The following is a 22,498-nucleotide window of genomic DNA, read 5'->3' on the forward strand; positions in this document are numbered from 1 at the left end:
GCACGGCACGGGCCCGCGTCGGCGCGGTTCCGCTGCGGAAAGGGGCCCGGACCTCTCCCCCCGGAGCCCCTCGGGTCCCGGCCTCCCCGCTCACTGTGACCGATTCCCTTCGCTCCCGCCAGGGCAGCTCCGCGTCCCGGCCAGGGTGTGGAGGCCCGCAGGTCCCTACTCACTGAACGGGGCCGCGCCCAGTTAAGCCGCGATTACAGAGGGAATAAATCAAATTTAGGGTCTTGGCCTGGCTGTGAGCACGCTGAGACCGGCCGTTGTTCGGGCTCCTGAGGGGAAGTGTCTGGATAAAAGCACCTGCGCTCGGGGCTGGTCATTCCCACCCAAAGTTCTTAAACGAAATGAGGGGCCGTTATGGGAGAAGGGGGCTCCGAGACCCCGCAGGACCGACAGCCGGAGACACGGCCCCGGGCAGAGGCGAGCTGACAGGACCCGTCCCCATCCTGGGCCGGAGCCCGTCGCTCCTCGGCTGTCCCGGGGCTGCGACAGGCTGTCCGCCAGCATCGGCCCGTCCCGGCTCCCCCCCTCGCCTCCGCATTCGCCTCCGGGGCTGTTAAAATACCAAAGCTGCGTTTCATGAATTTCTGAGGGCTCAGTTCCGGGGCATTCTCAGCAGCTCACCCCCGAGGAGGTGCGGGCCCGACCCCCGCGGTTGGAGGCTACAGCGAGCTCGTCTGTGCTCGGGGCCCGGGCCCTGCTGGAACAGGCTGCTGAGGCTTCTTCTGAAACTCGGGATAATCACGAAGGAGTTTATGGTGGCACATTTACTGACCTGCTGAAGACTAGCATCTTGAGAACGGCTCGTAAAGCTGCATCACCCTCCTCTCATCAGGGCTCCCGTACCAGCTCCTCAGTGGCTTTTACTCGGTTTGTATTGTGTTTTGATTAACACCAGAACTGCATCCCATCGTAGAAGTTTTAATGTGAAAAATACCCTTGTTGCTTGGCGGGGTCAAAGGAATCTCAATAAGAAATGTAACAATTTAGTAATTTCCCTGTAATCACCAAATTAAAGGGGCAGACACAGCCATGTTCACCATGATTAGTTTTATTGCTTGAGAACCAGAGTACTCATTTCTAAAGGCCTTCAGAGTTATGAGTTGAGTTCGCTTAAATAGAATTACTGTGTGGTTATAATGCAACATGGCACAGTAACAATACAGAGCTGCAGACACCCTTTGGGCAACAATACTTGCTATAAACTGAGCCGTACTGTTGAGAAAACTCTGCAAGCGGACATCAAATCATTTCCAATGGTAGTGATTTATACCAAAATCAAGCATCAATCTAATGCCATCGCGCAGTCCATGAACTCTGTAGTGTTCTAAATTAAATCAATAAAACATACATTTGTGTTTCATCAACAGACTCCCTAATCACCTTTTAATGTTGTATTTAGTGGTGGGAGGAAAATGTCTGTAACAAGACTATATTGTAGGCTGCACTGAGCTACTAACCAGGAAAATTTACAGTTGGGTTGATGGTTGTGGGTTTTTTTTTTCTTTAATACTGTATAAATACAGTCTGTGTCCAATACAGTTGCTACTTGAAGCAGACTATTATTTTCTTCTCCCGTGTTGTTATTGTTTCAATATAGAATATGGCACCATAGAACAGTAACAAAAGACGGACAAAAACAGTTTACAAAATTCTGGAAAGTTACACCCAAACCTAGCTAAGAACTTCACATTCAATCCTTAATATTACATAGAAAGAAGAGATTATAGTAGTAACAAAGTGAAACTGCTAATATATGTGCTATATAGTATGCTATATATCTGTATCAAGGATGGCACTGCTATATATTATTTATTATATAAATGTTGGTTGTTGATGTACACTTAACTAAACCTGCTAAGACTCCAATACTTACTGCTGATATGGCACTCTCAAGCATTCATATTGGAAAGTATATTTAGCATAAGTTTTGGTCAGGTTTATAAATTATTTATATATCTGTGTATATATACACATACATACATATATATACACACATATATATGTATGTATAGAAAGCAGCTGCTGTGTGATTCAAAAACCATGTAACATGGCAGTATAGTAAATAAAATGAGAAAAAAAATTAAAAAATGAAAACCAAAATACTAAAACACAAACCATAAGCCTTGGTCAAAAAAGAAAATACCATTTAAAACCATCAATATCTCTATCTATACAATCCAATGTACAAAATCCCAAAGTGGTAAAGATATATAATGGGTATGATACCTTTAAAACTTTATAATATGCTGAAATAGCTTTTCCACATTGACAAACACTTATTAAAAGTTGAAAGTTGTGAAATCTAGAATACATAACATCTCTGCTGTCTATTTAGAGTTTTGGCAACAGAACTGTGACATATATATAAAAAATAATTCCACATTTCTACTTGATGTCACATGAACATACAAGACAGTGAGGTATGTGAGGCGTCTCTTGAACAGAGTCCAGATGCTGAAGCATAGTGTACGATCAGCAGTCTAAAAATGTGGCACTCAGGACTGGATTTATCAATACAGCTGTTGGGATTACAGATTTCAGTGTGCTGCCTTCCCTCCTGGCTACAGTGTGGTTTCACGGAAAATCTTCTCACTTCGTAGGCATCTTTTTCCTGTTGCAGAATTGGCATTTTTTTAAAAAGAAAGATAAACACAGGGGAAATGATGTAGAAAATGTAATAGAAACGTAAAGAAAAAAGATGATATTTACCACCACATCACTGCACGACACAACACTTGTGCACATTTGCAATAGGTTTACCTGCCCCAGCAGCTATTCGAAAGGACAGGAACACAGGCTGCAGCAAGTTAGGGAAAAATAGAAGTTACATGTTTGAAACATACGTGTTTTGATTTTTTTTTTCTTTACAGTCAGTAGTAAATACAACAAAAAATTCTCTATGACTGGAAACAAAATATTGCAACAAGTTTTTTAATTAATCTAATTACAAAATGCATAAGGGAACAACATAATCTCCTCACAGATTTCTGCTCCCACTGAAACCTAAAGGAAAAATTTCCAGAGATTTCTGTGGGAAGAGGTTCAGGTCCCACACACAACTCCCTTTTGTAACAGTGCTGCACCACTTTCGTGATGAAGGAAACAAAAACTGCTGTTTCTGAACTGGCTGACCCAGACCTTTTTGTTTACTGGATAAATTGGTAAGTTGCTCTGTTTTAAAACCTTGGATGATTCTGGACCAAATGCCCTAAGTGCATTTTTCCTTAGAAAACAATTCTCTGTCTCACAAGAACTCTGACCGTGGAATTAAATAGGGGTATACATTTGTGAGCTCAGATTTGCGAGTACACATGCATCCACACATACAATTACCCACTATCCCTCTGAATTATCATTCAAGAGCCTCAGTGCTGGTTTTAGATAGGCTTTCAGAGGTTACCTCCTACTCCTCAATTGTCTTTTTTCAAAGAAAGCAAATACTCTGTTTTATTGTATTTCAAACTTCGGTTTCCATCTGGTATCTTCAGCAAAGAAGACCATAGAATTTAGGTATTTTACTAATTTAAACAACTGGTATTTTTTATTTATTTATAATTCTTTATCCTTCTTCTATATTTTTTTTATCACTTGTTGTTTGAATATGGAACTGCCAATATATTCTTTTACTATTAAGCACCTGTGCATCAACCTGGCTGAAGCTATGCTTTGAAAGCATAGTTGATAACCCAATGAAATCTCTTGTGTGCTGCTAGAAGAGCTTTAAGTGTACACATGGCTGCTCCTCTTGGCTTGCATGGCATCCTGCTTTCATTCTAGCACCCATCCTGTTCTTTGATTTCATACAAGCAGCCATTCTGATAGACAGACTGACTGCAGCTGAATTCAACTCTGAAACATTTTCAAGGAATTACTTAAAAATAGGGCAGAGACATAGCTGACTTACAATTAGTAGAACCTAGTGCATGTATTCTCATTCCTAATGAAAAAACTAGAAGATAAAAGACTAAAATGTTTAATTTAATTACCTTGTGATCCCCCATGCAGACATTTGGCCCAATGTGGTCATATATTACTATCTTCTCATCATTTTCTGACTAGTTTAAAAAAAAAAAAACAGAAAACAACAGAACACTAGTCAGTCCAAGAATTCTCCAGATTACACACACAGAAAGGAACATTGGAAATATTGTGCAGATAAGTGAAACCGATTTCTGAATGAGGTGATATTAACACATCTTGGCTTGGCTTCTCCAGAGAAAGAATGTGTAAAATGAACTTTTATGCCCAGTACTGCTGCAGTAATTTGTGCCTTTTGCCTGCATGAAAAACCCCCTGAGATCTCTATGCCTCCTCCCTGCTGATGGGACCCAGGGAAATATTCGTGGCTAACGCTGCACTAAGTGAAATGAGTGACTCGTTGTAGTTGCATTCCAGGCTTCTGCTGCAAAATGCAGCAAGCACATTTGGCCAGTCCTTTCTTAAGAACAACACAATTTTTATTGAATTAGGTGAGGCAAATGTTCTTAGAATTAAATGCAATCCATGTTGCCTTATAACAGCATTTGAATTCATCATATAGGGGATTTTAAATGTTCAGAGAGATGAATGACTATTTTCAGGTTATGAGCATAATGTTTAACCATTTCTCTGAGATAAATTTCTTCATCTGAAAAAAAGCATTCAGGGATTTTAAGAAAAGCAGCAAATGACGGATGACATTCCTCTGGTCTCCATTATGAATTGCTTTCATTTTGTTCCATGTTGAACTTTACCCTTATACACTGACTTCTTTAGCATTTTTATCTTAATGAATAATAAAATGTACTCATCTTTCTGCTGTTTTCAATAAACGTGATTTGGAGGAGCTATTTTGATTCTTTAGCACAGTACTTCAGGAATAAATACTAATACATTGCCATACAAAATGATTTCTTATTGTGCTAAACAATTTCTATAAGCTAATTAAATCTGTAATCTGCACACTCTCCAGTCTCTAATGCAATCGTAGATGTGCTTTAAACTAGTTGGCGATACTAATTTATTTTGTAGGAAACAGCCAAGACTTTCTCATCTGTAATCAGTCAAGTTTGACTGGGCAATAACTTTATATAAACAGTAGCATTTAGGACTATAAAGTTAAAACTGAATTATCTTTAATGCAGTAAGGAAGCTTAAGGTCAGATTTACTTTACAGCACGGTTGTCTGCCAAAAATATAAAAACATAACCTTCTGCATTGTATGCATGAGCACTTTCCAATATTTCAAGATCATAATGCCACCAGCATCGGAAGTGGGGATACATTCATCAAAAGCGACTTGATAATTTACAAAGGCAGCATAAAATTGTGGATTTTCAACTGCATAATCTTTAGACAGATAAACAAATTACAGCAGTGCACAAGCAGAAACAATATACACTTGGCTGAGCATTCATTACTTCATGCGATCAGGCATCAGCGCAGCTCCCGAGCAGTGGGCAACCTTTGGTGGTTTAGGGCTCAGGAAGCATAAAATAACATGATGGTGAGGTAACCGACCATGGCATGATAGATGATGTTGCATGAAAGCTGTTTACAGCCCCATGTCAGTACAATCTGTAATGCCTACTGTGTAGCTGAACACACTGTACAGTGGCAATTTGTGCACCCTATCCTTTCTTTACCTAGGATTTAAATGCAGATTAGCTACAATTTTTGTTTAAAATAAAATACAGAATTGCCTAGGCAGAAAAATAAACTCTTTAATTGCTTATAAGAAAAAGTAACACAGCAAAATAATTAGCCAAATAAGAATATTCAATCTTTAAAAGTTCATATACATTTTTATTTTCAGGATTTGTTACAGTGTAATCAGTTAATTAAAATTTGCTTTTACTTTCTACAGAGTTCCTTTTAAAGCTTTAAACTACAGGTCTCTGCAGTGGGGTAAATTCTCAGTCAAGGCCAACACTGCTTCTGGCGTAGAACCACAGAAACCTGTGGTTTTGCCCTTTCCTCAGTCAGTTTGGCATTATTTTCTAGTGGCTATTTTCATAGGTTCTATGGGCCAGAATGCTGGTTTGGCTTTGGGCTGGATAGGCAAACTCCTCTGTTGGTTCCAGAGTCACGGAGCCACAGCCCAGCCTGGCCCCAGCAGCACCCGTCCCTTTGCACACGAGCTGCTGGAGATGCCCCAAACTGCCCGACCACAATTTGCAAAGCTCCAGAGACAGAGTTGTGTGCAATTTTAAAGGTGAGCTTTGAAGGATGCAGCTGATGCAGTTTCTGTTACACGGAGACTGGAAATTGCAACTGACCTCACAGCTACAAACTTCTTCAGCACTGAAACTTTGTTTTCCCTTGTTGAATTTTCTCCCATTATATCCAAGTTATAGCCCTCTAGATAATCAGAAAGAATTCCTTTCCCTCTGTACTGTTTACACTCTTCAAGCTTTTGTGTACACATTTATCTCCTTATTCATAGCTTAAAAAAAAATCCTCCCTCATTGGCCACTCTTTTCATGGTTTTAATCCTTTGTTCTTTAGGAATTTCATGGTCGCCAAGCACTATCGGTAACATTTTGGGTAAAGTCTCACTTTTTCACATGACATTTTCGTGTAACAAAAATAAGTAACACTGATTTTGACGTTACTATTTGACTATAAAGACTGTATTGCCCTTAGGCTTCACGTTTTTTTACTGAACACTGCAGTACATGCATTGTCTAAAATTTTGAGTGAAATTTCATGATGTCACACAGACACTTTTTACACATTAAAACATGCGAGGAAGTGCATTGACTTGAAATTTGAGCAGCTATGGAAAACACATTCCCAGCCCTTCAGTGAGTTATATACTGCAAAGCAAACAGTCCAACCACGAGATAAATAACCCCGATGAGAAAGAAAAAGAAGGTTATAAACTTCAGGAGAGCAAGTTTCAAGGGTGTAATTAATTTAAACTGGAAAAAAAAGAAGCTAAGAAACTATAGAACATTGATTTACTTAGAAGATTATTTTCTGTAATTCACTCCCACTAAACTGCATTAATTATATAGGAGCACACAGACAGACACATGACTTTTGGCAATTTTAGGTTCAGTAAGTCTGTTAGAGTCATACAGTCCGGTCAGCCAAGACAACCTCGCTGCAGCACATCCATTTATGCTGCCAGCTGGCCAGCTCAGAACAGAGAGAAGTGGGAGAGATCTCCTACCACCTGCCCATTTCCTGATCTGGTCTTGGCCCTCTAGAGCAGCTGGCAACCAGCATCAGCAGGATGGGGGTCTGGGTGCCAGGAGCACACTCACAGGGACAGAGGCAGGGGAAGCTGGCACAGGTAACCAGCTGAGCCAGTCCAGGGCTCCCAAGAAAGGAAGGAGGGCAGAGGGGAACAAGGAGAGAGCAAATGACAGGAAAGAAAACTGCAAGGCTCCCGAACCATATTTAGATCATTTAACCTTGGACAGAACATCACCAACTAACCCTAACCCTATCTACAAGCCCTAAATCCCAAGAGGAATTGTATGTTCTAAAAACATTGCAGAATCTTATCTCTAAAGCCTCAACGGAATGTCTAAATTTAGGCACCTAGTTGGCGTACCACAGTTAGGAGCCTTCCTGCTGGAGACCATCCTCATTCAGGGGACAGCCTGAATAGATTTGGCCTACGCAGCATTTGTCATATTCTTGGGAGTACCTTAGGAAATCTACCACTCTGCTAAGTCAGATGCCTGCATCTGTTGCTGTACAGGCTTTTCTCTCAATTGTGTGACTCCTCAGCCAGGAGCCACTTGTACCTGCTTCTGTTTGCATCCCTGCTGAATCCTTGGTAGGGGCAATGTTGCTGCTTACATCACTGCAGGGTGGACTGGGCTGGGGGACTAATGGAGACTTTTCATAGGGTTTTTATAGGGCCTTTTTTATTTTCTGTTACTCTCTTTAAAGCGAGCAGTCAGTGTCCCAGGGCTGTGCACCCTTGCACAGAAGAGGCACAGGACAGAAGACAGTCAGTCATCATTGGCAGCTCAGATACCAAAAGAAGTGCTTGTGAAAGCTCATCTTTTAGTCACTGTCAGCAGATTTATGGGGACAAATCCCCCTTCTTGGGTGCAAATCACTGGAGGCAGACCCCTCCATTTACTACCATGGTGTGCTGTCTCCAGTTTGGCAAACTCAAGGGCTGAGTTTGGTGCAGATAATGCAGGTGGAGGCATCAGGGGGCTGCAGGTCTGTACTTACCTTCAGAATGAGCTCCTTGGCCGAGTGGGACATCAGGATTCTGTCGCACCAGGCTGGACATCTCGTGTTCATGTACTGCCTTCCCTGGCTGGAGTCCTCGCTGTAGGGATAACTGCAAACAAACCCCATCCACAACCATCAGTGACTCTTGGCAAAGCAGTCTGAAACCTCTGGCTCAAAGGGCCATATTACTTACAAAATGTCATTGTTAAAAAGCAGCTCTTCCAGACACTTTTTTTTTCTCCTCCCTCTTTCCTTTTCATGTGCTCCTTTTCTACATCTCTTCTCAGATCTACAACTCTACTGCATGGTTAAGAAGTTAAGACATACACAGTTTAAACACTCTCACCTCCAACCTTGTGCTTTTGTGAGAGTGTTTAAAGACAGCAAACTGTTTATCTGTGTGAAGTACAAAAAATCAGTTCAACAGCAACTTGAAATTAGACAAGAGACTACAGAAAATGTACATTCAGAAGTTGAAAAATGAAACCTAGGGGAAAAAGGTTCATCTTATGTGATTTCTTCACAGGATTCTCTCAAGGGGAGTTATCCACGAATAATTTAACAGAAAACAGAATTCAGAGTGCTGGGACCACTGCAGCAGTACACAAACCTCTCCTGTATGAATCGGATTCTTTAAGGGTGACAGAAAGGAAGACAGGACAAGATAGCAGGGTTTGCAGGAGATTTCTTCTGAACCAAGGAATCAGGAATGTGGTTTAAAGAAAGTGATGCTGACTACATAAGATCCCATACCTATGAAATTGTGTTAAGGAAAAGCGTATTATTTTGTAAAGACATCTCAAATAGAAGCAGATTAAACGGTAGTTACACTCTGGGGCCATCATAAAAATGCTATGACATCACCAGTGCATCCTAACTTAGCTTTAAAGGGCAACAGAAAGTATTTACTTTAATCTACAGAATATAACTAAAGGTAACACACCAGCGTGAGCCCATGGGCTGCGATCATCTGAAGCACCCGAAGGGCAACCTCTGGCTCAACCTCAATAAGCTGAGGCCAGAATTTTTCATGTCTCATCCAAATCTTCTCGTCAGTTTACTAAGACAGAACTTTGCATTTGATGATGGCTCACCACACTGTAAGGCCCACTGTTTTCTTAGACCATTTCCAAAATGGCATGTGGGAGTAGCTAAGAAGGGGTTTTGGAGAAATCCAGAGGGTTTGTGACAGGCTCAACTTCTTGAATACTGGGCCTGAATTAGCTGAAGTCTGCCCTTGATAAAACTCTTAAAATCGCCAAACATCTACATATGTATGTGTGAGAGTATTTGAAATGACATTTGCATTTTATTCTGCTCCTCACTGAATTTATAAAGGAAATACTGAGGTTTTTCAGTGTCTTAAAATAAAATTTCTAGTATTGTAAAAAAAAGGTTTGCATGCTTGAAGAGAAACTTATTTACCATCCTGTTTGGTGTGATACTCAAACGGAGACATCCAGCTCTCTACCAAATGGGTTTACAGCTACACTGCCATTAAAAAGATTAGCCATGGCAAACATCCAAGAAAAGCGTACTGAATGTATTGGAACAAACCAGTGATCTCAGTACGTTTTCCACCTCATCAAACCTAACAAGACTCATTTTCAAAACATATTATGAGAATTCAATTTGCTGCTTCACTGACATACAGAAGTACAGCTTATTTCTGAGTGTCTGTGAAATATTTTGATGATGTAATACTATATTGGTAGTAGAAGCTCTTTGTCTGCAACTTAAGGGTTGACTTTTTCTCGTAACCTCTTACTTTACTGATTCCAGAACCCCACATAACTGAAGCTACTTTTTATGACATAAAGGTATAAGAATCAATCACATTTCATATAATCCTTCCTTTTACAGCATTAAGTGTATGGCTTTTGAAATATGATGTTCCATACCTGGAATGATCTGTTACTGCTATGTGTTAAAGCATTAAATCCTAGAGCCTATATTCTATTAAATGGTATTTATCAATTTGCTTTATGTATCTTAATGTTTTCACAGGGTGAAAACTTCTGCCAATTTTTCAAGGTCCTTAGCACTGATCACCCAGTCAAAAAGTTACTGTAGTTTACAAGTATCTTTGATAAATCAGATTTCTAATGGCTGGGACAGAGATGAAAATAAATGCTGCAAAATTGTCCAGACAAAATGGCCTGTAGGTAATAGTTTAATATAATAAAGAGAGGCAAACTCTTATTTTTATAAGAAAGAATCCTTCAAAGGAAGCAAGAAGCATGGAATGTTGTGTCTCACTGCATTCCAATGAATAAAGCTCCCTCCCTGCGTCCACTCTGCCATGTGGAAGTCCTAATCTCAGTGAAATACTGACACTGACATAATAAAATATCCTAAGATGCCCCCAAAACTGGGAGAACTATTAGCACTCCTTCATGCTCTAGAGGGGTCACAAACACTTTGGAATAAGCAAAATTCTTTTGTAGATAGGCTCAAATAGTGGCCATAGCTAAATATGACTCAAAATTCCCATGAGGGATCCTTTTTTTTGTAACTTCTGGGGTTGTAGGGCTATTTTAGTTTATTATATGCCATTGATCTAAAAGATTTTAGCAAATGGAAGTTCTGTTAGAGATTTCTGGAATATAACCGTCACTGAAGAAGACTTTGTTAAACATGCTGCTGAATGTATACTATTCCAGAACAAAACTTTTCAAATAGCATACGCCTCAGAAGTTGTCACCATCATCCTGCTCCATAGCTAAGTGAACAGCGGCATGAAAATTGTGTGACTGCTTCCAGAATCATCTGCATGTGAACTCCGAAGCTTTTGCTTGTTTGGTGTATTTTCAAGAGTCCTGTCCCCAAGGATACTCTGGTGTCTTACATAATGTTACTTCCTTTGGATGTCTTTTCCCCAGCTGATCAGATTTAAACCCAGTCAAGAGCAGCAATGGAAGGAGAAGTCCACAGATGCACAGGCGTTTTAGGAAGGATGACGGCTCTGATGCAGCCAAAACAGACAGATGTCGCAGAATGGAAGCCTTAGGGAAAACGCCCAAAGGCTCAGAAGCAGCTGCTGAGGCAGCACTTGTTGCACACGGAGCCCCTGGGTGCCCCATGCTCGGGGATGGTGTGCACGGCGGGCACCGCGGGCTGCGGGAACCGCGCCGAGAGGCACCGCGGGATGGGGGAATGGCGCCGAGGGGCACCGCGGGATGGGGGAATGGCGCCGAGAGGCACCGCGGGCTGCGGGAACCGCGCCGAGAGGCACCGCGGGATGGGGGAATGGCGCCGAGGGGCACCGCGGGATGGGGGAACGGCGCCGAGGGGCACCGCGGGATGGGGGAATGGCGCCGAGAGGCACCGCGGGATGGGGGAATGGCGCCGAGAGGCACCGCGGCATGGGGGAACGGCGCCGAGAGGCACCGCGGGATGGGGGAATGGCGCCGAGAGGCACCGCGCCGTGCTGGTGGCCTGTTCCCCACAGCCAGAGCCTGAGAGCACTGGCCCATCCCAGGTGGCACTCAGGAAACTGGAAAATACTTGCTGCAGTGGCCAACGAGAGACATGAGTATGCCAATCCACGCTTCCACGCGACCGTTCACTTTTTGCTCTTTCTAAGCTGGCTTCATGGTTTCCCTTCTCTTTTCCTTCCTCTCAACCCCACTTCTTGACTGCTTCTTTGCCTTTAGGCATAAATAATCTCATAAAATTACTGTAAATTTAAGGTTGTGTACATGCAAAAAAGCAGAACTATTCTTGTAATACCTATCTTCCAAAAGACATTAGGAATAAGACTGTCTGTGATCAAGGGCAGTAAGTTAGATTTGTTTTGCTGACATCTCCAGCCTCTTTTTTACACACACTATATAATGTCTATTTAAAAATACAATGGGGAAATGGGGAATTCCCTGTGGAACAAATTTGATGCCCTATTTAAAACGGTGGCAAAGTTCTAGGAATTTAGGACCTTAGCCACTCATGTTAGCAGGGTAATAAATACAAAAAGAGACTGTTATTCTCTGTGTATTCCAGCCAGCAGAATTATACAAAATACATTTTGACTCTGCATGCCCCTGGACATGCAGACAGGTAGTTCTGGAGCATCCACAGGAAAAGCTTGCACAATTTATTTCCACTTGTTTAGGACTTACTCCTTCTGAAGACGCCGCTTGTAGCTGCTTTTCCATCCTGTTACACAAACTTCTGTTTCAGTTGCACTCATTTAATCAGGAATACTGTCAGGTGGGTTTTCTGAATAATACTTCCAGCAACATCATTAATATAATGTTCAATACTGTTGAAATTTAACCAAACCCTTTGATGAATTGCTAACTTACTCTGTTAATAAGGAGCAGGCCGTCCAATGAACTACTGTTGTCACAGTCAATAAGGATGAGAACTACTTGGCAATTGTTTGGGGAAAATAAACCATTAAGAGGGTCAGTAATATCAGAGCACTACTACTGTTGACAGGTATTGTCAGAGATGATTAGACACCTTTGCAAAAATGCTTACTGCAGGGTGAAAAGTTGTCTGACACCATAAACCATGCTGTCAGCAGTGCCTTAACTCAAAACACAAGCCAACAATGCTGCGTATATAAATGTCTCTTTAACTGGCATTTCCAGCTAGGAAAAACGCTCCTAATGAACTCTTCTCGTGTGCAAGCATGGATAAAATCTGCTAGTGAGATGGGTGAAATGTACTTTCTAACAGGAAACAATTCATTCCCTCTGGAGGGCTCCTACCTGTAGCTGCCACAGGCAGTGTCCTCTGCTCGTGCGGTGCCACCGTGGGATGTGGTGGGACAAACTGTGCTGGGACACCCTGTGCTGGGACACCCAATGCTGGGGACATCCCGTGCTGTGCCACCCTGTGCTGGGACAAACTGTGCTGGGACACCCTGTGCTGGGGATATCCACTGCTGGGGACATCCCGTGCTGGGGACATCCCGTGCTGGGGACATCCCGTGCTGGGACACGCTGTGCTGGGGACATCCCGTGCTGGGACACCCTGTGCTGGGGACATCCCGTGCTGGGGACATCCTGTGCTGGGACACCCAATGCTGGGGACATCCCGTGCTGTGCCACCCTGTGCTGGGACAAACTGTGCTGGGACAAACTGTGCTGGGGACACCCTGTGCTGGGGATATCCACTGCTGGGGACATCCCGTGCTGGGGACATCCCGTGCTGGGGACATCCCGTGCTGGGACACCCTGTGCTGGGGACATCCCGTGCTGGGGACATCCCGTGCTGGGACACCCTGTGCTGGGGACATCCCGTGCTGGGGACATCCCGTGCTGGGACACGCTGTGCTGGAGACACGCTGTGCTGGGGACACGCTGCGCTGGGGACATCCCGTGCTGGGGACACCTGGTGCTGCTCTGGGACCCTGCCTTCTACAGACCACGCTGCCAGTGCTGCTCTAGGAAGTGTGGCAGCAGTCACCAGGCAACACTGGGGAAAATTCAGCTATTTGATATTTTTTATTCCAGTAAAGGCCATTCTGAACAACTGTAGCCTATATCTAGGTTCAAATGCAGATCATTTAGCAAACTTTATCACATTTCAGGGAGTGGAAATGCCTCCTGTTCAAAAACTCCTTGTGCTCGCTCATCTGTCAATTGTCCCCACATTTTATATCACCAATTTTTTTTATAATACAAAGTATTTGAGATGGGATGAAACTATAAAGCATCAATGAAAACTGAGCTCTTTCTGGGAAGAGCTGAGACAATTTTGATTTGGCTCATTATATTTTTGAACTTAGGTATGAGTCCTCACATTTACTAAACCATTTCTCACTTTTAACTTCAAAAGGGGAAAAATCTCAACCACTCTTCATCAGGAAATTATTTACTATTTTCATATTTTCTGAGAAAATGTTGGATCAATTTACCTTCAGGTCTGATGTGCTCTCAGATTGTCTAAGATACTTTTACCTGAAGAAAGGATGGTGAACGTGGACTGCCAATACAACCTTTGGGTGTTCTGAAAGTTTTAAGGCCAAATATATAAATAATAATATTTTGATATTTTTAATTTACAGTCAGCACTAGTGTGAGCTGGTACGTAAGTGTGATTTCAACAAAATGCCATTCAACCAATCAAAGGGTGACATCTAATTTTTGTCAGCTACCAGAGTGTTAGCTTCTTCCTCAAAATTGAATTAACACTTTTTATTTCCCTGAACCTTAAAGGGAGAGTTGGAGTTGGGTTCCCTAGATCTCTTCCTAACAAATTACCCCATGAAATTTATCTTCATATGCACATCTTAGGCAGCAGATCTAAGCTAAGCAGTAAGACACGCTGGTGTTTGAATTAGATTATCTGCTTCACAGGTACCAAAACACTAACAAGCCCCGGTGATGCTGTGCGAGCCAACTGGCCGCGGTGCGTGTCCCACTCCAGCCAGATCAGGAGGGCAAACAGAGCCCTACAAACACAGCAGTTATGGAGCACTGTGTTAAACAGCTGTTGCTTGCACGGGCTGCGCTGACCCCATGGTGATAGCACCAACAATTGGAGTCAAAGGTGACAGTGGGACAGGGGGTCACCCGGGCAAACCAGCAGCAAAGGGCAGGATGGGTAAACAGGACTTGAGCCCTGAGTCTGGGCACAACACAAAACAGGGGGGTTAATGACATGGTATTTTTATCAGAACCTTTTTAATAGATTTATGCTGGGCATATTGCTTTTTGGCTTAACAGTCTTCTTTAGAAAATACTGGTCTGTAATATGCCTCAGAGTGAGCATTCCTGTATCACCAGCATTGCAGGACTTTTTTCAATTTAAAATATAAATAAACCCAGAGCCCATTTTTTTTCCAGAAAGCACAATGCAACCCTTCACTTTCTGTGAAGAACAGTCACCCAGCAGTACGGTGTCCATAACCACCCTGTGGGCAAACCCTGGTGACAGGAGGACACGTGCTGGCACTCGCTCCGTGCCAGGACCTGCCCAGGACCAGAGGCTGGCACACGGCTGATGGCAAGGGGCCCACTGTGCTCTGCTCTGGCCCCAGAGCCCTGGGGAGGCCCAGCTGGCAAAACTCGATTATTTGGCAATGCCAGTGCCTCAGCAAGCGAACACTGAGTGATGAACTCTATTGCTTTAATAACAGTAATGCTGTACCTCACGCAGTGTATGCAATACTGCTACTATTACAAGTGGATAAATGGAATTATGAATAATGTTGGCTTGTTGGGAAGGACCCAGTGCCGACTTGTACCAGAACAGCCTCATGTTACTATCTATGACTGTGATAAAGCTTGATGTCTTTTCTGGGAATATGCCTCCCTGGGAACCTGAGGGAAGAAATGGGTCAGGATTCAAGCTCCAAACTCCTGGGCTTTTCAGCACTACATTCACACGGGACAGCCTGGCTGGCAGCAAGGGCCGTGAGCTCTTTAGAATGCTTTATTTATTTTCTGCTGGCAGTGTGGTCTGTAGTCCTTACCTTACACATGATGTAGAGTAATTCTTTGAAACTTTTAAAATTCATTTGTGGTCCTTTCTTTTCCCCTTTGCCACAATTCCTTAAACCAGACCTTGGGTAATGCTGTCTGGTCCCTCACAAATTAAAGAAACACTCTGTTTCAATTTGAAAACTGAGAATTGGTGAGAGTGGCACTGGTTTAATGTGAGTGGAACCATGGAGGCAAGATCTGTCTGGAAAATCATTGTAATAATTAAATTCAAATTGTTTTGTAGGAAATGACAGCTGTCTCTCTGTTTCCAGCTGGGAAATTGTTTCTGTGCTTCAGCCTTAGATGCTGGAAGCAGACAACTGCATCATGTCAGGTGGGAATTTGTTTGTTGGGGGGCTGAGAGATCCATGGATGATTTCAGATACGTCACTAATACCTGGAAGGAGTTTTACAGTGCATGAGTGAGTCTGAAGTATTTCTGTTCAGTAGAAAATACTTCTTAGTTCGCAAAAAAAAAAAAAGTGTTATAAAAGTAACTGATAATGCAAGCACAAAAATAACCTAGGGCTTTTTCATCTATGTGCCTAACTCCCCTTTTGTGAGACAACAGGACCAGCAGCACTACTGAGCAGGCGTTCTAGGAAATGAGAATCCCATTTGCTTCAGGAGTGCTGTCCTGCCCCATCAGCAGGCAGTCTGTGATCTGAGAACATGAGAGAGGCAGAGAGAACACTGGAAAGGAAGAGCAGCCTGCTGACACCTAAACCATCATCTTGGCCTTCCATTTCATACCCAAGGGTGACACTGGGGCTCTGTGCATTGGCACCCATAGTCTCTGCAGAAGGGAAGGAACAAGGGAGCACGCTGGGCATTGCTTCATGCAGAGCTGGCTGGCTCAGTGTACATCAGACCACAAAAACACACGTGTCGTTGGGCAACCTCCTAGAACAGAGAAGGGTGATGGGGCAAAATACAAGGTAGAGAAAAGATGTTTTATGGACTAAATAAGATTTTTGCAGAACAATGAGCCAGTGTTAGAGAGAATTCCAAAGGAGGAACTCTGCCTAGAGTAAATGAGATTCGACCTGTCTCCTGCTCAGAGGCATCAAAAGCCAAGACGCTGCCAGTGCAGAGGGTCTGCTTGAGACAAATATCACACAGAGGGTATCTAAGACACAAACATATGTCCAACCAGTAAATTACATGACAGCCTAATTCAACAACAAACAAGAATAGGTCACTTTAAGAGAATGATTAATACATGAGATTGCTGTGCATGCAGCCTTATCTGAGAGCAAACCTTGTATGTAGGTGTGAACTCTTGCTAAAGTCAGCTCCTATCTTTGTTATACAACAGCTACAAGAATAATTATAATAATTAATGGAGAGCAGTGATAAAGGTAACAATTGCCCACCTGTATATTGACACACTACAATGTTTTTACTTCTTTTTTTCACACCTCCTGCCTTTTGCACTGGGCTGTTTGCTCATGGCCAGACTCTTTAGCCTGTGAGTGACAGAGCTTACAGAGTTTAAAATTCTAACCTGTATTTAGTCTCCAGTGGCTTGGGCTGCTATATGCTACACTAGATCACAGAGGATAACAAGATGAAAACATGAACATTCACTGTATAAAATAAAAGACTGCAAAATATAGGAGTGGGTGAACAGTGTCTGAGGAACATTCTGTTGGAATGATATTGTACAGGTTGTCTAACATAGCAGAGCTGCCACGTGGTCTCTTGTTGAACTGTGGCTGCCCTACTTTTGGCAGGTGTCAGCAGGGCAGAGGAAGGGTTTGCGAGGGAGGGTGGGCTCTGACAGGGCCCAGGAAGGGTTTGTGAGGGAGGGTGGGCTCTGACAGGGCAGAGGATGGGTTTGTGAGGGAAGGGGGGCTCTGACAGGGCAGAGGATGGGTTTGCGAGGGAGGGTGGGCTCTGACAGGGCCCAGGAAGGGTTTGTGAGGGAGGGTGGGCTCTGACAGGGCAGAGGATGGGTTTGTGAGGGAAGGGGGGCTCTGACAGGGCAGAGGAAGGGTTTGTGAGGGAAGGGGGGCTCTGACAGGGCCCAGGAAGGGTTTGTGAGGGAAGGGGGGCTCTGACAGGGCAGAGGATGGGTTTGTGAGGGAAGGGGGGCTCTGACAGGGCAGAGGAAGGGTTTGTGAGGGAAGGGGGGCTCTGACAGGGCAGAGGATGGGTTTGTGAGGGAAGGGGGGCTCTGACAGGGCAGAGGAAGGTTTGTGAGGGAAGGGGGGCTCTGACAGGGCCCAGGAAGGTTTGTGAGGGAAGGGGGGCTCTGACAGGGCAGAGGAAGGTTTGTGAGGGAGGGTGGGCTCTGACAGGGCAGAGGATGGGTTTGTGAGGGAAGGGGGGCTCTGACAGGGCAGAGGAAGGGTTTGTGAGGGAAGGGGGGCTCTGACAGGGCCCAGGAACGCCCGGCTCCTCTGTCCTCCTGCCCCTGCCCTGCAGGCCCCAAGGACAGAATGTGTGCGGGGCCCTGTGGACACAGCACCAGCAGATCCGGGTCCAGAACAGGCAGGATGAGCCTCTTTCTCCTGCAAGTTCATTCACTGCACCCCTGGCATGCTCCTCTGGGCACACATACAGGGTGGTGAGCTGGCGTGGGTTATGCACATACATTAAAGAACTGAAAGGAACTCAGAATTGAAGATGAGTTTGGAAAATGCTTTAGGGATGCTGAACAGAGAGGAGATAACTGACAGGCCTGCAGATGCTGTCAGTGCTATAAAATCACAAAATGAAGGAATGGTTTGGGTTGGAGGAACCCTTGAGCTCAGTCAAGGCTTTGTCCTAGATGGTTCTAAGGGATGACTACCTGAGAACCCCTCCCTCTGCACTGCATCATGATGGTCACCCACATCAGAAAGAAGAATTCACAGCAGATTCAGCAGACATTTGGTCTTAAATTACAGTATTGCGCTGGGGAAGAATAATAGATTATCATTCTTTTGGGTTCCCTAAGTACGCCTGCAGAAATGCTAGGTTTAGATGTGGCTGTAGGAGAGCTCAGAAGTGGCTCTCCAATCCTTCCCACATTCAAAGCTAACTAAAAAGTCCTGAAGATAATATGCAGTAACAGAGAGTCTGTCAAGACTCCGAGGAAACACCTTTGTATGTGCAGAAACATTAATTTGCTGTGCTGCCTTAATACCATTCCATTTACAGATACAAATTCAATTTGTAACTATAACTCTCATAGAAGTATTATATAAGTAATTATTTATACACACCAAAAATTATGTATGATTAAAAATATTTGTGTTAAAGACACATTACTGGGCCTACGGCCATGCAAGGACCACAGGATGGGCAACAGAATGTCCATGCCTTATGACACAGAAAGCAAGGAGGGATGGGTGAAAAAACATCCTAATAAAAAGCCAGTTTGCTCTTTATATATACGTGCCATCTCTCAGTATATAATTTTTTTTAATAATTTATTATTATTATTACTATTACCTAGTTGTTGAGAAGGAAACAGAGTGAGTAGAACTAAAACACACTGAGACTATTTACACCTAATTTCTGATCTCTGCTTGAGGGGAGCATGACACTGAAAAGCTCTTATGGAGTCTGAAGAAGCTGAAAACTGTTCATGGCACAATGTATTTTTGGTAAGCCTTGCTCTAGCCGAAAGCACTAGTGCGGGAGAAATGAAGAAGAAGAGTATGTATGGTACAAAAATTGTATCACCTCCCCTCACCTTCACCTGCCCTGCCCAGACACATGACGAGTGAGACACGCTCAGGGACGTGCACACCCTGCTGCTCTGCTATCATAATCAATCAATAAGGACAATTTAGAGTGCTGGTAACTCCGTGCATACTTCCAGTGTCCCAGGCGATCAATACAAATCAGTATGGCAGCTGGCTGCTAAGAAGCAATGAGATTATGATCACAAAAGGCAAGCTTCCCAAATTTTTTTAGTGTATGCCAAAACATCATACTTTCCTATCTGTCCACGAAACATAAAATAGTAGTATTCAAACATATTAAATCTATTAACAGGAAAGTATATAAAAAGCATAGTTTTATCTGCCTTTTTTCTACTATTTTTTGAACTTTTTCTTTGTGAATACAGTATTTCTTTCCCTTGAAAGCAACTGTGAGATTTGACTTCCTCACTCTTGGAAAGGGACCATACATGTATAGAATGGCACCAAATCTTCCACAGATTTCTCCCAAATAGAACTGCTATTTGCAAAATGCTTGGTTTTGTATGATAGCAATAGCTGTCCATTCATGGGTAAAACACCTCAGGGACACTCTGACTAAAATCATGCATGTGTACTAAACCAGCCAATTTATTCTAACAGTCTTAAGTAGTTATGTGATGTTTAGTGAAACAGAAAAAGCAGAATCTAAGTTGCTGCCCTCACTCTGATACCCCTCTTGGATTTCCCTGAGGGAGGGCAGTAGGCTCTACACCCCCAGCTGACTGCAGTCATCCAACAGCTTGAGGCAAAGACTGTCTTTATGGTTGCAATAACGTGATTTAACAGGTGGTCTGGGCCCAGTGCTTAGAAGTCCTTCCACATCTCTGAGCACACATTCCTGCCAGGTCTGTTTTAAGAGCAGCTATAAAAGACAGGATCAGCGGAACCCACATGATGAGCTATGGAGCACTACTGGCATGTGGTTTATTAGTGATGGAGGGGATGTGGGGAGAATAAACAATCATAAAAGGAACAGACATCATTATAATTTCTGCAATAAATATGGGAACATTCACATTTTACCAACAGTGCAAGTAATAATTATGTTGTAGCTAGTTAAATAAATGGATTATATATGAATCTTACCTGGGAGGAAATGAGATGTCCAGTTCATACAATCTGTCTTTAAAGACTGACAGCTCTCTGTCAAATTCTAAAAGCTATAAAAGATAGAAATAAATGCTTTCACTCTTTAACGTTGAACTGCAGCAATTTAAAAATACTACGTTATATAAAAGGAAATAAAAGAAAACTATGATCACACACAGCTTGAGGTATAGCCTTCGTAGAATAGTTTTTATAACACAGTGCAAAACTGTCTGGACTATTTTGATACATAAACAGTGCCTTGAGAAAAGTGTTGAAAACATTCATTTTCCGCAGTGAAAGCTGTAACACTGGCTCTTCACAGCACTGCCCTATAAGGGCACTTACACCACAGGAAGGCTACATTTCTTGAAATTTCCTTAGTAGTCTCTTCAGAGATAAACTAGACTAGCATTAAAAAAGAACAGCAAACTGATACGCTAACCAGCCCATGAGAATGTCAGTGAAATGCATCATATCAGTCTGTATTATCTTTAGTGCAGATAACAGGTACAACAATCACAATGTGCACATCACTCCTCCCAAGCCAAGCCGAGTTCCTGTACAGCTGCTCTGGATGGGGCACGGCAGAGAGCAGAGGGATATGTGCCAGCAGGGGAAGGGGGCTCCCAGGCAGAGCACACAAGCAGGTGTTTAACAGATTTAATGTCCTGTACAAATGTTAGTCCCAGCCACATTTGTTTTCCCCACGACCTCTACAGAAAGAATAAACATCCAGAGTCTCTGTTCATAAACACAAACCCACTCCCAACTCAGTGATAGCCGTCCCCATTGATCCCGTAGCTGTTCTGACGGACACAGAGGATCTCGCTCCAGCCCCCGGCCGGGTGCAGCCCCAGTCCCGGGGAGCTGCAGGCTGAGGACAAAGCTCCTCATGCCCACGGTGCTGGCCCTGGCTCCGAGCGCCGCTCGCTGTCCCGTGTTTGCCCGCCGTTCATTAATCATGTCCCATCTCACAGCTGTGCTGATACCATTGTATGAATGGCAGAGGTTCCCAAAGAAATTAGATCGTGTCCCCCTTTCCCCTCTGTCACCTCATAAATCATTCCTGAAATGTGCAATTAGCAGCTACTTGTACACATTAATTATCTGTGTGAAAAGCAGCTACCTGAACCACCTGCACTGCTGATTAGCTCCCTCTCCACAGCTCACCCAGCTCTCTCCAGGCTCTCCTGCCATATGCAGGTATCTTTACATGAAGATGCCAGGTGATGGGCAGCTTTCCCTGCTTTATTTCATTTGACACCAAACTCTGTGAGACAGTATGCTGGAAAGATTCTGCAATACCAATAACTGCGACAATTTGTGCTTGTTTTAACATCTGATTGAAAGCCTGAGAATTCAATATGCTTAGATAAATATTTTGAAATATCTATGTGGGAACTTACAGTATGTATCTAATAATAAAAGTGTTGGGCTGGTCCAGCACTCACTGGTCTAACTGAAGCAATCTCAATGCACTTGAAGAATAAATGGATGTTTCCATCACCATGAATGTTTCCAGGCTCTGATTCTGTATTTCAGTAAGCAGAACAGATTGGTAGCCACAATACATGGACAATGGCTATGAAAACAAATGTCACCATCCCTTTCCTGCTCCGTGTGTCCCCATTTTACAGCTATCAGCCATCCTGTGTGAATCTGGGATAGGAAAACAAGTTGCCATCCCCAGTTAAAACTATTAATTGAAATGTATGTCTATACATTTTTCCTACTGGTCCAAGTAAACTGCTCAGAGTAGGGAAGGGGAGGTATCAGGACAAAGGCTGCTTCTGAAGTGTTAAACTGTGAGGACTGAATGAAAGAACAATGCTCCACAGAACACAATGGTATAAATTACTCATGGGCATCCCAAGGGTTGGCGAAGTTCAATTGATGCATTGTCCTCTCATACCAATTCACATTTTCAAAATTTTATACATTCAGATTGTTCTAGCTATGATGATATTTGCAAATTCAGTGAGGCCTGGGGTTTAAAGGACTAAGCATTTGGATGTGCATTATCATCCACAGAAGTTTCTGCTGTGTTTGTTTGCTGCAGTTGTGTACGCAGGGTCTGTGCCA

At 43.3% G+C, this 22,498-nt stretch overlaps 1 protein-coding gene across 2 annotated transcripts in view; it reads right to left on the minus strand.

Annotated features, from left to right (window-relative positions):
- Window positions 1-2,485: 2,485 nt before the first annotated feature.
- Window positions 2,486-22,498, minus strand: part of INPP5A (inositol polyphosphate-5-phosphatase A) — a 187,334-nt gene continuing 167,321 nt past the window's right edge. The window contains exons 12-16 of one of the 2 annotated variants that reach the window (XM_054276844.1): window positions 20,414-20,487; window positions 8,191-8,302; window positions 3,996-4,064; window positions 2,770-2,806; window positions 2,486-2,620 (exon numbers count right to left, since the gene is read on the minus strand). In XM_054276844.1, coding sequence (XP_054132819.1) covers window positions 2,571-2,620; window positions 2,770-2,806; window positions 3,996-4,064; window positions 8,191-8,302; window positions 20,414-20,487 — 342 coding nt within the window. In that variant the 3' untranslated portion in view covers window positions 2,486-2,570. Of the gene's footprint in view, window positions 2,621-2,718; window positions 2,807-3,995; window positions 4,065-8,190; window positions 8,303-20,413; window positions 20,488-22,498 lie in introns of both variants that reach the window. The other variant, XM_054276845.1, reaches the window with a different exon arrangement.

Source organism: Melozone crissalis, unplaced genomic scaffold, assembly GCF_028551555.1.
Source record: "Melozone crissalis strain CALT ecotype California unplaced genomic scaffold, PUWL_Pcris_2 ptg000019l_1, whole genome shotgun sequence".
NCBI lineage: Eukaryota > Metazoa > Chordata > Aves > Passeriformes > Passerellidae > Melozone > Melozone crissalis.